A 16,606-nucleotide genomic window follows, 5' to 3' on the forward strand; every position below is an offset into this window, starting at 1 on the left:
GATCACAGGTGTTCTACTTTATGTATAAGTGATTACAGTTATAGTTAATTGTGTTGCATTGAGTGTCTATTTTGAGGCCTTTGTTTTCAAAACAGGGTTGCAAGGTGGGTCGGAGGTAAGAATTGTTGCCTCGCAGCTAGAAGGTTGCCGGTTCGTGTCCTGGTGATCTTTCTGTGTGGAGTTTGCATGTTCTCCCCGTGCAGCGTGGGTTCTCTCCGGGTTCTCCGGCTTCCTGCCACAAGGTCCAAAAACATGTTGAGGTTAATTGGTAATTCTAAATTGTCTGTAGGTGTGAATGTGAGTGTGCTTGGTTGTGTGTCTATAAGTGTAGCCCTGTGATGGACTGGTTACCTGTCTAGGGTGTCTCCTGCCTTCGACTTAAGTCAGCTGGGATAGACTCTGCCCCCCCCCCCTTAGAACTTAGAAGTAACTGATATCTCACAGGGAGGTACTTACTTCTGCTGTACACTGTGTGTGCACCTACAGTAATTTGTCTATATATTTAAAAGATAAATAAAATGATAGGAAATATAGGCTAAGGCCTAGATTCTCATTGCTGTGTTTTGATGTCAAATTCAAAATACCTGAAGCACCAAAAAACCTATTTCATTCTGCTGTTTACACAATTTTGGAGGATATCGTAGCTGAAACATCAGCATAATAGCACTGGAGACTACAGGTTGCTACTTATTTATGGTGGACATGTTTAGTATTTATTAATAAGCAGTCACTTGCTACACTACAATAAAGTTAGCTATTAGTTGAAACAAATAAAATGAAACCTTCTGGTTTTCCCTGTTATTCTGCCTTTCCTCTCCCTCTTTATGCTTCCTCCACTGGAATACTACAATCGATCAGGTTTGCTATGTGATGCATGACTATGTTTAAACTGATTTACAAATACGCACCATGTAAACACAACATGAACTGAAATAATGGAGGTCTTAAAATTAGACTGACAAGGATCGTCTTCAAGATAAGGGCCTCAAGCTCAGGTAATAAAAGCATGACCCATATTCCATCTTTTACTGTGTCAGTTAATGTTGAACTTTAGTTATGTTGTGTAAACATGTAGAGTACACTTTAAAGTGACAGTGAACCTGAGGTTTGTAGGGCAAATGGTTAGTTTTCCTGTGCTTTTTATCGTTTTACAGCCACACTCTTATGTTTACTTTTTCCCAAAAGCTGAAATGTGTTCTTTAACTGATCGATGATTCTGTGGAAACTGCAGCGTCACATTCTACTCGAGTAATAATTAAGCTTTATAGACACAGAACATAACAAGATGTTTCCTTGATTTCCATTTCTGAGTAATAGACATCACCCCCGTGTCGTCCGCAGTTGTTTTTCTCAGCTTATATCCAGGTCAAGGTACTCCGGTCCTCTGCGGAGGGATTGTCTTGTTAACGATCAGGTCACGTTACCACCCCCTTCAAGGTTTGCTTCAGTTCTAAACTAAGCTCACATGTCTACCTTTATTGGAGTATAAGGAGTTGAGAAAGTAGTCACTGTGTGGGGACCTGAATGTGCACTTTTTAATTCACAATTTGTGTTTTAATACATCAAAAAGTGTGACCCTTTGTGGGCCCATATATACAGGCTGGTGTCTCATAATCTACAGATCCTATCCTCACCTCCTGTTACATCACATGAAAATGGCTAAAAATGAAAGAATCCAACTGAATTTCCATTTAAAAACCCAATAAACTTGATGCGCTCCGTGCATACATGAAGCTCACCTCAAACGAATAAATTAAACATGAAGACAGATTAATGATGCAGTCTCAGCGGGCTGCCACAGGTGGTGCTGAAGGCTGCAGTGGTTCCACAGCCTTCCCTCTAACATCTCAAACAGGTGTTCAAACATATCCAAAACACAGAAATAGACAGGAAGGGTCCTTGAAACGTGACAGATGTCTTTGTCTATTAAACACATTATTATCATAAGGGATTACAGTGAGCTGACAAAAAAAAAAATCAATACACGAAACATTTTGTTGACGAAATTGAACAAACAGCTTGAAATTAAAGCACCCATGAGAAATTCTTGGGTCTTTAGTCTGCAGTCGTGCTAGATTGCGTTAGCATTTATTAAGATTATCAGAAATTATTGTGTGTAGCAGAGCGTTTGTAGAAATGTACACGGAGAAAAAAAAGACATCTTCTGCATTTCCTCTAGAGGGAGCCACATCCCACAAAAGTATTTACCGACTGACCTTATTCAGCTCAAATAGGCCGACAGACAAAATATGAACCCAAGTGAATTTGCTGACTTCATTGTCCATTTAATAGTGAAGACAATTCACAGAAAAAAACATGGCAGTTCCCTTATTGCCTCTATAGTTAGACAAACAACACAGAATAACCTAAAGGTGAAAACAGGCCTCATACAGTTCTAAGTTATTGAACATTTGCTGCACATCCACGCTCAGCATCATACACAGGCCTTTATCTGCGTCCCAGCTGTTTCTTAAATGCCTTTAGGGACTTTGCCATCATCGGAGCAACTCCTGTGAGAACAACATTTTAAACAATTCAGTAAACACGAAGCAGATCAAGTAAAATGTCAGCCATTAAAATTACTGAGTTTAAGTTAGATTTATTTGTTTTTACACTTGATCAATGAAAGTGGTGGCTGACAGAAGATGTGAACAGGTTTAGAAAGACAGAAACTAACACAACTCCACTCACTTGTTTTTTTACGAGGGTCTTGTGTATTGCTTCCCCCTGAACTGGTGCTGCTGGACCTGCTGGGTTCATTACAAACCGCCCTCGATCGGTGGTCCTGAACTTTGACACTGGAAATAAAAGGAACTAATCAGCAGCACAGGGCATAACTCGATCAACAGCAGAAATACGAACAAAACAAAAGCACATGAAAATTACAAAATCAGTGTCCGTCTACCTCCAAATGTCAGCGATACACTACAGCTGGTGAGCAACAGTTGACAACAAAAGGAGCCAAGGCCGTCTCCAACCAGAATAAAACCAGTTTATCCAGCACATTGCTCCAATTCCTGTGTTTGGCTAAGCTCGCCCAAAAAGCATTTTGCCCAGCGTTATCACATGAGTCTCTGACAGGTTATGACCCTGCTAAGCTGCTGTTGTTTAGCGATCACTTTGTGGTTAAGGGCTTTTATGCGGAAGAGGAGCAGAGCAAGCACAAGGCTTACCAGGTGTTCATGTTTTGCCAAAGACAAACAAATGCACATCAACGCGCCAGAATGGCTCTAATAGTCTGCTTTATTTATGCACTTTATCACTAAGAGGAAAAAAAAAAAACAGAGATGACCTAATTTCATCAACGAGAGAATTGAATAAAGTAACAATGAGATAATCAAAAGCTCTCTGCTTGAAATGTTTCTGTGTTTCGGAGGCTGAAACCCACCTGCACCTGAGCTGATGAGGCTGCTGAACAGCAGTTCCATGAATTTCCTGCTGAATTCGCACATCTCTCGGTGGCTTGGCAACAGTGTGAATAAATGCCATCTTCACCTGCCGACCTAAAAAAAAAAAAAGTGGCACAGTGTGCAGAACATCATAAGGGTGTTTTTTCCATCAATGTACAGTCCCTCATATAAACTATTTCTCCTTTGACATTAGTGATATAACTAGAATTTGTTTGACCAATGTACAAAAAATCCCACAAAAAGCTGTTCAGCCCAGATTGCTGGCTTAGGTAGGAAACCAGGACAGTTTAAATCTGTAGAGCAGGTTTAGTTCATATGTTTGTATTTCACCTACTATTGATATATTATTTAAAGCGATGGTTTCAGATGTGGGGAAATACAAGCTTATTCACTTTCTTGGCGCCAGCAGTGGATTAATGTCCATAGTGTAATTGTAAAAGTAGTATTGGTCCTGTAATCTAACTCTCGGCATCAAAACACATATGCACGTTTTATCAAAATGTCAAACTGTTTCCTTTAGAAGTGGAAAGGTTTTCAGTGTAAAGCACACACCTTTCGGTTTCTTAGAATGTGCCATGACAATAGTTTTTGTCAGTCTTTGTAATTTCCTCTCCCTCTCCTCTGACAGCCTGATGTACATCTCTTTCCATGATTCATACTCTTGAAGTCTGGCTTCTTTGAAGTCCCTCTGACAGTGTTTTCCCCATAAATGGTCTGTTACACCAACGTAGATCTGTAGAAAACAACAAAGAAAAATGGTACACTTGAATGAAATCCGTCAAGCTTTTACAATAACTTTTCTCATCTCTACCTAAAGTCTACAAGGTTCAGTATTTCAGAACAAAGTGACAGATTCAGTTGCAACTGAAGGAAAACCTGCTCATTAACACTGATAACAACCACAACCTCCACTTCTGGCACATTTCAGGAAGCAAAACATGACAATAGGGTCAGGAGGTTAGTTTATTTAGCCAAACAAGGTTCCCCATGAGATATACAATCAAAGACTGTTTCAGTGCTGCAGGGCTGCTGATGCCAGATGTGATGGTTCAAAAAAAAAAAAAAAACTGCTCCCTTTGGATTTTTACAATTTACAAAACAAAGAGCGTGTAGTTGATGCTTCACTGTTGACATAAGGTGTAAACCTTGTCAGTGAAAGAGATCAGAGAAGATGAGCCAGACAAGTAAACAAGAAAGCTGCATGTAGTCAGTAAACAGCTCAGTACAAAAGTGTTGTGTGAAGGAACCTGTTGAACAGTACTTAGAGGACATACACTAAAACCATGACGTGTTGTAGTCAGGGAAGATGAAGGGCTGAAACAACTTAGAGTGAATCAACGGAAAATTGTCCTCGTTTTCAAGCAAAACTTTTAAACATTCTCTGATTCCAGCCTCTAAATTTTGAGGTTGTTCTGTTTTTCTTCATTTTGTACATTAACCATGGGCTTTATGAAACTGTGGTAGGTATTTTTAACATAGTTTGCATTTTAATAGACTAAATGATTACTGATTATTTAAATAATCATCAGCAAAAAAAAAAAAAGTTACTTGCAGCCCTGAGAAGCAGAAAATGGGCTACGTGATGACTTAACTAAATAAACAACAACTGTTTGGTGAGAATTTTAAAAGTTTATATTAAAACATATTCTTAAAACCTGACCATGTGCTCAACTGGCTGCAACACCCAAAAAAGGACTAATGTACCAAACAAGTACTTAATAAATCTGGTGATTAAATTGTTATCATTGGGTTAATGCATGCTATTTCATCTGGTAACCAGTGTTCGAATGCCATTTGTAGTCTGTGTCTATGCTATTTGCAGACAAGATACATTCTCCATAACTCCATTCTCCATCACGAACACTTAAAGCAAAATATTGTGCCACATCACAGAGTGCTAATGCTTTTGAAGTGGTCCCAGGAAAGCCAGAGTAAACTCGTCCCACAGCCAGGAAACAAGGCAGAACTAACACCCAGTGGAAAGCAGCTGGACCTAATAAAGTGGCCACAGTGAGTGTAACTGCACTAAATGTATTTGTATGTCACATTCTTACTGGGTTGCATTCTTCAATGCGTAGCAGCTGCTCCGGTGTGCACCTCTCCAACACCGGCTCCAGCAGCTCAAACGGGACTCCACCAGTCTCATAAAGCACTGAGAAGACATCCCAGCACCTAAATATAAATCCAACACACTGACAGAGCCTTGCAACGACTTACTCCGGACTTTACTCACAGTTGATATTGTTCTGGAGCGTGCGGATACACTGCTGGTGCAGGCTCATCATAGCTGGCAGGAAAGCCGTCTTGGCACCAGAGTACACTTGCATCTTGCTGTTCAGTCGCTGGCCAGTGAAGACTGCAGACTCCTCAGAGGCGTCACAGAAATCTGACTCTTTCTCTACTTCATAACCAAACAAAAGGCGTAAAGAACAAAGTAGCCAGCATGAAAATACAGCTGTATTTGTTATAGACACAGTACCGTTCCTGTCAAAGTACTCCACGGTGGATGGCTTTTCAATTTCAGGCAGAGCAGCAGGTAAAGGAATGCTCAGCAGGTGCATCATAGAGTCCTGAAACACCTGAAATAAAAATGGATTATTGAGCAATCGTGGCCTAAACTCTAAAAGTTTTTCATATTATTGTCAAAGGTACCTGTTTAGGAGAGGTAGGAGGTGACTGGAAAGGCTTCATGTCAGGATCTTTTGTTTGTGGCTCTTTTACAACCATCTTAATCTTTTTTGGATGTTTCTTTACTGCAGATTGTTCTTTCCTCTTGAAAACATTCACATCATAGTTCAAGCATGATTCAAAGGACATGGAGGGCTGCTCCTGGTCTCTTGTGCTCTCTTTGTCATTGTGCTTTGTTTTGACCTTTTTGTTCTGCTTCTTTTGTGCTGTTTTCTCTCTCCTCTCTTTGGCCTCTGAGCTCCTCGATATTCCTGAACATCTGTCATCTTTGGCTTGTTTTATCATTTTTGAGGATGCATCACTGCACTCAAATGAAAAAGTTTCTTTGGTTTCCCTTGAAGGCTTTGATTTTGTATTTGATCCTAATCTTCCACTCTCAGACGTACTTCTTTTCTCAAGGGAATCAAATCTGGATTTTTGATGAGTGTCCTCTAAGCTTTTGTCTTCAAACAAATCATCTCTGTCTTCTGGTTTTCTGTCACTCAGACTGTTTTTCTTCCTCTTGGATACAGCAGCATTGTCACTTTTGTCCTCTTGGATTTCAGTTTTCTTTCTCAAAATGTCATTCTCAAAGACAGTCTGATTTTCTTGTTGAACTATGTTGTGATTTACGTCCTTGTCCATTTTTCTTTTCCGCTTTTCACATCGTTCTTTCTCTGAATCTGCTCTCCTGTTCCCTGTTTCGAAGGGGGCTTCATCTGAAGAATCTTGATTCTTGCTGTAAGATGTTAAGCAATAATTGTTTACACCTTCCATTGCCCAGCGTCCATTATCTGGAGAGCCTCGGTCATCCAGTTTGTGTTTGACAGAAACGGTCTCTGACAAACTCATATCTTCTCCGTGGCTGCAACAGGGGAAAATTCAGGATTAAGATGTCAAACACATAACAATTAAGGATGATTAGTTGTACTATACAGTACATTACAAAATTAAACAAAGTTCACCTTGTGGAACCCTTGGGGACCAGTTTTTTCCAGCCTTTAACTAGCGACTTGGCAAATTCTCCAGCCTGCTTATGTCTGCGGAAGGAATTAACCGCTTTGCCAATTCCAGTTTCCTATTTTATATTTAAACACCAGTTAGTGTAATCAATGAAAATTTAATCATCAGCAAATATATGCATTTTTTTTTGCAAGAGAGACTCACAGCAAGAATGTCTAATGTGATATCCAGATCCTTGAGTTTCTGTAAGATCTTAACAATCTGCAAAGTGAAGAATACACACATTAGTACAATGTTCAATAGTGTTCTTAAATGTAATTTTCATGTATGTTCAGGGCAAAATCTTACTTAAATGGGAGCTACATTGAAGAAAAACGTGACATGCCAAATATGGCAGTCCTGGTTTTGGATCGCCACAGTTGCTGATTGTGCATTCGGAGCAGAAGCTATGTATGGGAACCTCACACACCCACTTAGGCTGCTGCTTTCACTGTGAACTATAAATGGACAATGCTACTGCTGGCTCCTACGCTGCATACTGTCCGTCTTTACAGCTAAATTAGATGTTTTTAAGCTTTGCATGAAAAATCATTTCATTTAAAATCCACTCAAGGACATAGACATGGATAAATACGTCTATATCTGCCAACAAAGCTGAGTTCGGCTGCAGGGCCTTCACTTATGATGGACAGCAGCCATAAGTTGAACAACTGGAGAAGCTGCCAATTTTAGCAGCAAAGCACCTCCCATCTGAACAACCTGACCCCCACAGCAGAGAGTTTAAAGTGCTGTGTGGAGGCAGCACAGGTCAGTGGCTGGACCAGCACTCAATCTGCTTCTGTTAGCACATTATCAAGGCTCCCAGAACAAAGAAAACCATTTTACAACTACTCAGATTGTGACGGAGAGGAAACTCTGTGGCGCACAAATCACATTTTTGACAGCAGATTGTTGTTGGCTCAGTATTTACACCAAATGAATGGGTTGCTGTTTGTCAGAGTTGACAGCCAGTGTTTTATTTGTCTTTAGCATGAATGAAAGAAGTTTGGCCAAGAACAACAGAAGGCAGGACTGCTACAGACTTCAGGCCAGAACTTTGGAAACTCTCCACTCTTGCTCCAGTTTGGCCATTGTGCGCACTGAGATCATAAAATGCACATTATATCTACCGTCGCAGGCTCTGCTGAGTCTGAGAGCTGAAGTTTGCACCGCATGACTTTCTTCGCCACCTGAGAGCTGCGGGCCATCACGGAGACTCACGTGCAACCGGAGACGCACACCGGGCAGCGCGCGCCCACTGATGACACCGTTATAATGGGCGGAACCGACGACACAAACGGTTTATGTGACAACAAAAATCACGAACGTGTTGTTGCCAAAGTTTCTTTTTTTTAAATTCCTGACTCTTTGAAAGGAAACGAGTATGAAAAAAATAAAAATAAATTAAATTTTTTTTAAAACAACAACAACAACAACAACAACAAAAAACAGCGAGATTTTTCATTCTTTAAATCAGAAACAGTTATTAAATATGCAGATTTTCTGGCATCATTATGATATTCTTCTAAATGGACTCCTGTAAGCACTCTGGAGTATTTTGATTAAATGAAAGTATTTCACAAGTTCCATGGGCCAACACATCAGCCAAGTATTTAACATTTTTTATTTTATTTTGTTTTTTGTTTTTGTACATATCTTTTACCCTATCCTCTGCACAGAACCTATAAGACTCTGTAGTTCACATTATTAAATGTGCTGGTTATTAAATGCTGCGTCTCCTGCACACTTACATTTATATGTATTTATTTATTTGTTTCTATAATTTTTTATTATTGCAAAGTCAGCATATACTTATCTATTCTGACAAAAGCAGATAAATGTCACAGTAGATTTTTCACTATTTTCTTACATTTTATAGACTAAGTGACTATTAATTACATGAAAAATGACCAGAAGATGAACCAGTATATATAATCAGTATCACCTACCGCTCTAAAAAGCAGAAAATGAGCTACACCAAGCTTGTGATGACTTAAACAACTACATAACTGATAGGTGTTGAGAAGAGGTGTGATCATTTTAAAAGTGGTAACCGACACCATCGTCAGCCTAGTTTATCATGACAGCTGTGTATTTTGTTATTTTCGTCCAAATTTACATTAAGAAATACTCTTAAATCACAATCTTGTGCTGCAGGAATGTTATAGATAATGAATGTTATCGGTTAGATTAAAACAATATCATTAGATTTATACATCCTTTTCAGGGACCCTACAGACCTTAGAGGTGTCTGCATGATTCTTAATCCCATCTGTTTGTTAGTATTTGAATGCCACTGGTGCTTTTTATTCCATCACAGAATAGAAGTTAAAGCAGAATTCTGTGTCATATCACATAGTGCTCATGCCTTTTACATCGTTCCTGGAAAGTCAGAGTAAACTTGTCCCTCAGCCAGAAAGAGCCAAGTTAAATTTATATCCTGCTGATATCTGATCTATAGCATCATATCCACCAATAAATAACAAGTATTGTATAAAAAAGTATGTTGTTCTTTGCACCACTGAGAGCTAATGAATTTTGTAAACAAGGGAAGGCCAAGTGAAACTCATCATGACGTCCCATTGAGAATACAGCATGGAATCCCCCAGGCAGTATGTTGACATCCGCTGATTGGAGGCTATTGTGGGACACTATATGTCAGGGGATGTATGGTCGCTGCCTTCTGCCACTTGCATTGCACAATACTTGATTGGCACTCAGCCCCTCAGAGGAGGAGTTAACTGCATGTCTCTTTCAGCGGGGGTGACTGTCGCTCTCTCTCTCCTGCTCCAGTAACTGGAGGCACAAGTTCCTTCTTCCCCAGCCTCAACTTCATTTTTCAGGTAAGTGGAGCTTTGTCATGCCTGATTGTTGTTCCCCTCTATAGCAGTGAAAAGGCAACTTGAGGCAGTTAATGTTTCCGCATGCGTCAGTCATTTCAGGACAGAATGTGTTGTTTTCTCACTAACCTGGGCGTAAAAGTGTGAATAATTTGTGTGAAGCTGTTGGTAAAATGGGTGTTTATACATAACCATGGAAATGGTGATTGTCAAGTCAACAAGGGTTGTGGTTGAACAATGCAATAAGCGACTTTCTAGGAAAGCTTTTTGGCCTGCACATAAAGTTTGCTGAAGACTTATTTAAGACAAAGCTGAAACAATATATATAAAAGAAAAGAGATCAAAAAAAAAAAGAACAAATTGGCCTAATTTGAACTTTAACAGTCAGAGGACATGAGGCCTGCTGCTCATGTCTCAAAGTCTATAAAAGGAACGTCATGGGTGAGCCGACCAGTGTTGCTATTCCTGGACGTACTGCTGATAAATTGTGACAGATGCAGAGAGGGGCACGTTGATGCACTCATACGCTCCAGCATCACCTGGCAGAGCACATGTTTTCAAAATTTTCAGCGTCTGGTTGAGTCAAAATAAATCTAACTAACTCCAAAACATAAAAAAACCTTGTCTCACAGGCAACAAGTTCAATGTGCTGAGATTGGAGAGAATTGATTTGTATGGAACAAAGAAAACAGGAAAATTTGCTTCTGTCTTAAGACACAACTTGTGTGCATCATCTTTAAGTTGTTATGGTCTTTTCAACAAAATCTGACATGTTTGTCTGTATGTTTTCAGAAGGTCTGGGCTGTATTCTGCTGCTGCAGCCATGGCACCCAAAAAGAGCAAGTCGACCAAAAAGAGCAAAGGAGATATAAATGATATGACCATAATGGTTGAGAACAGCCCCATCAACAAGATTAATGGGTTGAACACTCTGTTAGAAGGAGGAAATGGCTTCAGCTGCATTTCAACTGAAGTCAATGATTCTGCGTATGCCCCAAACCTCCTGGAGGGTTTGAGCAACATGAGACAGGACAGCTTCCTCTGTGATCTAACAGTCTCCACCAAATCAAAGTCATTTGATGTCCACAAAGTTGTCATGGCCTCCTGCAGCGAATACATTAGAAACATCTTGAAGAAGGATTCGACCCTCCAGAAGATCGATCTGAACGACCTCTCACCAGTCGGCCTCGCCACTGCAATTACATATGCATATTCAGGAAAGCTCACCCTGTCGCTCTACAGCATCGGCAGCACTATCGCTGCAGCCATGCTGCTGCAGATCGGCACCTTAGTGAAGATGTGCAGCGATTTCCTCATGCAGGAGCTCAGCGTGGAGAATTGTATGTATGTGGCAAATATCGCCGATGCCTATGACCTCAAAGAAACCAAGGAGGCGGCTCAGAAGTTCATGCGGGAGAACTTCATCGAGTTCTCTGAGATGGAGCAGTTCCTGAAGCTCACCTATGAGCAGATCAGCGAATTCCTTTCAGACGATTCCCTGCAGCTCCCGTCTGAGGTCACTGCCTTCCAGATCGCCATGAAATGGTTGGACTTTGACGAGAAGAGGTTGAAGTACGCAGCAGATCTTCTGACTAGCATCCGCTTTGGCACTATCTCTGCCCAAGACCTGGTGAATCACGTCCAGAGTGTGCCTAGAATGATGCAAGACCCCGAGTGCCACCGTCTCCTTGTTGATGCCATGAATTACCATCTGCTGCCATATCAACAGAACATCCTCCAGTCACGCAGAACAAAGGTACGCGGAGGCCTCAGGGTGATTCTCACAGTTGGTGGACGCCCTGCCTTGACAGAGAAATCCCTCAGCAAAGACGTCCTCTACAGAGATTCGGATAACGTGTGGAATAAGTTGACAGAAATGCCAGCAAAGAGCTTTAATCAGTGTGTGGCCATGTTGGACGGCTTCCTGTATGTGGCAGGTGGTGAGGACCAGAATGATGCAAGGAACCAGGCTAAACACGCTGTTAGCAACTTCTGCAGGTAAGAACAAACCGACTTAAATTCAGCATTTGTCATATTAGTTGGTGTAGAAAATAACTGTCAGTCCCTCTCACGTTTTTTAGGTACGATCCCCGCTTCAACACTTGGATTCACTTGAACAACATGATCCAAAAGCGCACCCACTTCAGCCTCAACACTTTCAACGGCCTCTTGTTTGCCGTCGGAGGTCGAAACTCTGACGGTGTTCAGGCCTCCGTGGAGTGCTACGTGCCCTCGTCAAACCAGTGGCAGATGAAGGCTCCCATGGAGGTGCCCCGCTGCTGTCATGGCAGCTCCGTCATCGATGGCAAGATCCTGGTATCTGGAGGCTACATCAACAACGCTTATTCCAGGGCTGTGTGTTCTTACGACCCCTCCACCGACACCTGGCAGGATAAGAGCAGTCTGAGCACACCTCGAGGCTGGCACTGCGCCGCCACCGTGGGAGACCGAGCCTATGTGATCGGTGGCAGCCAGCTGGGAGGCCGTGGGGAGAGGGTGGACGTCCTCGCAGTCGAATCTTACAACCCACACAACGGGCAGTGGAGCTACTGTGCGCCTCTCCATACGGGGGTGAGCACAGCCGGCATTTCCAGTTTGAACAACAAGATCTATCTCCTTGGGGGCTGGAACGAGGGCGAGAAGAAGTACAAGAAATGCATTCAGGTTTACAACCCTGACCTCAATGAATGGACTGAGGATGATGAATTGCCAGAAGCTACAGTCGGCATTTCATGCTGTGTTGTCACCATACCCACACGGAAAACACGAGAGTCCAGAGCCAGTTCAGTTTCATCTGCACCAGTCAGCATATAAGGAATCAGATGATAACAACGCTGTAGTTTACACGTCTAAAGGTCTCCAGCTTGTCTGCTGCATAATCTTGATTGTAGGTTCTCCTACAAAATGTTCATCAGCTTTATTCTTTTAGATGAGCAAAAATTAACAAAAGGTCTGCAAAGGTTACAAATTTGGGAACATGTTCTTGTAAAATATTTTTAAAAGCTTTGTTAATTTGATTCAATAAAATTTTAAACCAAAAAGAATTCAAAAGCCTGCATTTAACATATAGTACATTTGGCATCATGAAGGCTAGATAATGATCATTTTTAGACAAATTTCATTCTGGGGCCAATTCAGCTTGGATAATTTCATTAGCCCTGTTTCTACAGAAAATACAACATTAAATAAAGCGCAAATGAAAAGGTTTTTTGTTTTGTTTTTTAAAAAAAGCAAAACAATCATCTGAAACATAATGATGGGGTTTTTTTTACTCAGTACCACTGAAATAATACTGGATTTTGTGACAGTCCTGTTTATGGGGACTATAGCTACTGTGATTCTCACATACTTGAACAGAATAAGAAGCTGAAGCTGGAATAACTGTTGGTTTCACCTACCAGGAGTAGGTGTTTGTGATTAGTGTTTAACCACACCTCACAGTAAGACTGCGATTTCTCTACATGTGTCTCATGTGCAGCACTTAGCAGTCTTGTGTTGTGCAGTTGTGTGATCACCATCAAACACTGTCCGCGTGAAAACAAATGTTAGGATGATGTGGGTTGAATGGGTTGAGAAGTGACAGCAATAAACTATTTTGTAAAAAAGAAAAAAAAAAATAGAACTGGTGAATGATGTTCAGAGCCTGAGCTTTCCTGGACTCATGAATTTCCTGACTGCTCATGTCCTTCCATTTTTTGTTTGTTTTTAAATTAAAGAGATGAAGTGTAAGCCGTTTTGAGATGTGGTCATTTATTCAAAACTGTTTCCATGCAAGTTTTATGTTTACTTTAATTTTGACTTAAAAAAAAAAACAAAACAAAAAAAAGCATTTAAGACATGCATTTATGTGACACACTTAATAATAATAATAATAATAATAATAAGAATAAGAATAATAAGAATAAGAATAAGAATAAGAATAAGAATAAGAATAAAAATAAAAAAAGCTCTGATCTGTTTTTGACAACTACAAATCTCACTCATCCACAAATGCACAGTTGCACTGGATTATTTTTGCTGTTTTCAAATAATTCAAATCTGCATTGACAGAATTTTCTTGTAAAATTGCAGTAAAATAGCACCAGCTGCAGTCACCAGCATTATACTGTAATTTTTACAGTCTTAAAACTGTAATTTACTGCAACAGTTAACGACTGTATAATTGATTACATTACTCTACAGTAAAAATATAATTGAAAGGATTTTTACAGTAATTTATTACACTGTATGTTTTTGTGAATATATGTTTATATTAATGCTTTTCAGCACTGAACCATGGTCAGTCAGGAGTCTTTAACATCAAACTAGAAACAGCATTCTAAAAAGTAATGTCAGACTACTTAATAAAATAAAATGCAATGTAAAGTAAGTGATTGCATAAGTAATCACATTTTCCAGGCAGTATTTAGTAGATGCACTTTTGGCTGCAATTGTAGAATTGATCCTGCGGGGATAGGTCTGAATCAGCCTTGCACAATTGGGCAAAGCAGTTTTAATCCATTTTTCTCAATTGGATTAAGGTCTGGGCTATGACTCGGCCACTTCACAACATTCACCTTGTTTTCTTTAAACATTTCCGTGTAGTTTCGGCTGTATACTTCAGGTCGTTGCCTTGCTGGAAAACAAATCTTCTCCCCAAGTCACAATTCTCTTGCAGGCTGCAACAGGTTTTCCTCCAGGGTGCCCCTGTACTTTGCTGCATTCATTTGACCCTCCACCTTTACAAGTCCTCCAGGGCCTGCTGCCGAGAAGTATCCCAAAATCATGATGCTGCCGCCACTGTGCTTCATTGTAGGGATGGTATATTTGTCATAATGTGCATAACGTCTAGCCTGATGACCAAAAAGCTCAATTTTCAGTGTCATCAGACTAAAGAATGTTCTTCTTGTTGAGTTAAGAGTCTCTTACATGCCTTCTGGCGAGTCAAGATTTAATATGAGCTTTTTACAACAGTGGCTTCCTCCTCAGACGAGACATTACATATAATGACATATATATATAAAGAGAGAGATGTATGAGAGTTCGATTAGTTTCTGTAACAGACACTGCGTTTCATTTATTCATAAGGCTCTTACTGGTTTTCTACCCCCTTGCATAATTGACTGACTATATTTTAATGTAAGCCCTTACTAAATACAAATGACTGGATTACACTGTAGTTGCTGATTGTTTTCACTGCACTTGTTAAATCCAGTTTTACTCAATGTGCACCTGCAACCTGGAAAAACCTGCAGAGCCATTTACAGCTTGATCAGTTTTTAACCGTTAACAAGCAAGGTTTTAGATTTCATCTTATTTTACTTCCAGTTATTCCTGTTTTAGTGGATTCATTTGTTTTGAAATCCTAAATGGTTTTATAATTTTACCGACTTTGCCTTTTAATATTTATATAGCTGTTGTTATCCAAGCTTCTTATTTGTGTACCTGCATCTTTTATTTTCTTATTTATTTTCTTACTATCTTGCTGTATTGTAAATAAGGCCTTCATATCTGAGTGATTTCCAATTTAAACAAAAGCTGAATGAATGAGTGACACAATGAACTTGTGCCTTTTGGCCCACTGCAGTCCCTCAGTTTATGGCTGTAATGACTCATAAATTCAAACTTCAACAAATATCTGGTCCTTGTGATCTACACCAACAATACATTTGCATATAGCAAAATTTGCACCACACATTTTGAACAAGCTGCCTGCCTAGAGCATGTGTGATGACCGGATTCTGTTCTGATGAACAACTATCATTTTCATTCACAAACATTTCAAGAGCAGCTTAGGAAAGGTGAAAGTTTGTGCTCTGATTGTCACTGCGGAAGTGACTGTGCAGATTTTTATGTTTGTTTTTTTTTTTAGCCGTTGTAAATATAGTGGTCTTGTCAAGTCATACAAGTTAAACAACATCCTTACTTGGTACAGATGTAAGTGTAGGTCATTGACCTAGACTGTGTTTTATCAACCCAAGCATTTACAATCCTCACACCCCCACAAAAGTCATATGCTGTGTCATTCTTACAATGACTTTTCTCTTAGTACAATGTTGCATTCAAATGTTCAAGATAAACTGCTACCTCACACAATCTAGACAATCTAGACGGATATGAGTCATTCCTCTTAATTCTCTGAATGTTAATGGACTAGCAGGTGGGTTTGTGGTGCTAACTGCAGCAAAAACAAGACACAGCTGCTTTGTACTGACACTTTTCACAAATATTATTCTTATTTGAGACATTGTTCCGTTTACCTTTTTGAAAAGGACCAGCCAATGACAGGGAAAAAAATCAAGCTTCCAGAAGAATATTAAGCCAAGAAAATAGAGAGAGATAAATAAGCAGGTTTAGACAAACTTAGCAGGTTATATATATTGTTATGTATTTATGAAGCTGTCCTATGTTAAAGTTGGAACTGCATGTTTGTTTATCTTAGTATCACTGATCTAAAAGAGCTTGACAAGGTGGCAGATTGCACTGTCAAAGAGCAGAGTTTGTGAGTTGACAGGCTCGGCTCCTTCGGTCTGTTAACAATGAAACCAGTGAAGTCTGAAAATGTGTTCTTGAGACTGTTACTGGTACACTGCAATTTCAAAAGGGAAAAGTTCAATCATGGCCCTGACTGCTTATTTTGTTTCTTGCAAAATCCTAAATTGAAATGTAAAAATGAACTATTCATAGATAATAGATGTAGATCACAGG

At 39.9% G+C, this 16,606-nt stretch overlaps 2 protein-coding genes across 3 annotated transcripts; one reads left to right on the forward strand and one right to left on the reverse strand.

The window, feature by feature from the left end:
- Positions 1-2,264: 2,264 nt before the first annotated feature.
- On the reverse strand, positions 2,265-8,287 carry eloal (elongin A, like). The gene is made up of 11 exons (XM_008297604.1): positions 8,210-8,287; positions 7,245-7,301; positions 7,043-7,155; positions 6,063-6,942; positions 5,890-5,989; positions 5,644-5,811; positions 5,465-5,562; positions 3,963-4,143; positions 3,389-3,503; positions 2,692-2,798; positions 2,265-2,510 (listed from the first exon to the last, which is right to left on the reverse strand). Exons 1-11 carry the CDS (start codon positions 8,285-8,287, stop codon positions 2,449-2,451), a joined length of 1,959 nt encoding a protein of 652 aa, XP_008295826.1. The 3' UTR covers positions 2,265-2,448.
- Positions 8,288-9,842: 1,555 nt separating this feature from the next.
- klhl31 (kelch-like family member 31) lies at positions 9,843-13,648 on the forward strand. 2 transcript variants are annotated; one of them, XM_008297556.1, is made up of 3 exons: positions 9,843-9,922; positions 10,712-11,917; positions 12,001-13,648. In XM_008297556.1, the coding sequence occupies exons 2-3, from the start codon at positions 10,743-10,745 to the stop codon at positions 12,731-12,733; spliced, it is 1,908 nt and encodes a 635-aa protein (XP_008295778.1). In that variant the 5' UTR covers positions 9,843-9,922; positions 10,712-10,742; the 3' UTR covers positions 12,734-13,648. The 2 variants fall into 2 exon arrangements, with proteins under 2 accessions (XP_008295778.1, XP_008295779.1); XM_008297557.1 differs by having other exon boundaries at positions 9,852-9,922; positions 10,715-11,917.
- Positions 13,649-16,606: the final 2,958 nt, after the last annotated feature.

The sequence above is a fragment of the Stegastes partitus genome, unplaced genomic scaffold (genome assembly GCF_000690725.1).
Source record: "Stegastes partitus isolate 25-593 unplaced genomic scaffold, Stegastes_partitus-1.0.2 Scaffold1229, whole genome shotgun sequence".
Classification (NCBI taxonomy): Eukaryota; Metazoa; Chordata; class Actinopteri; family Pomacentridae; genus Stegastes; species Stegastes partitus.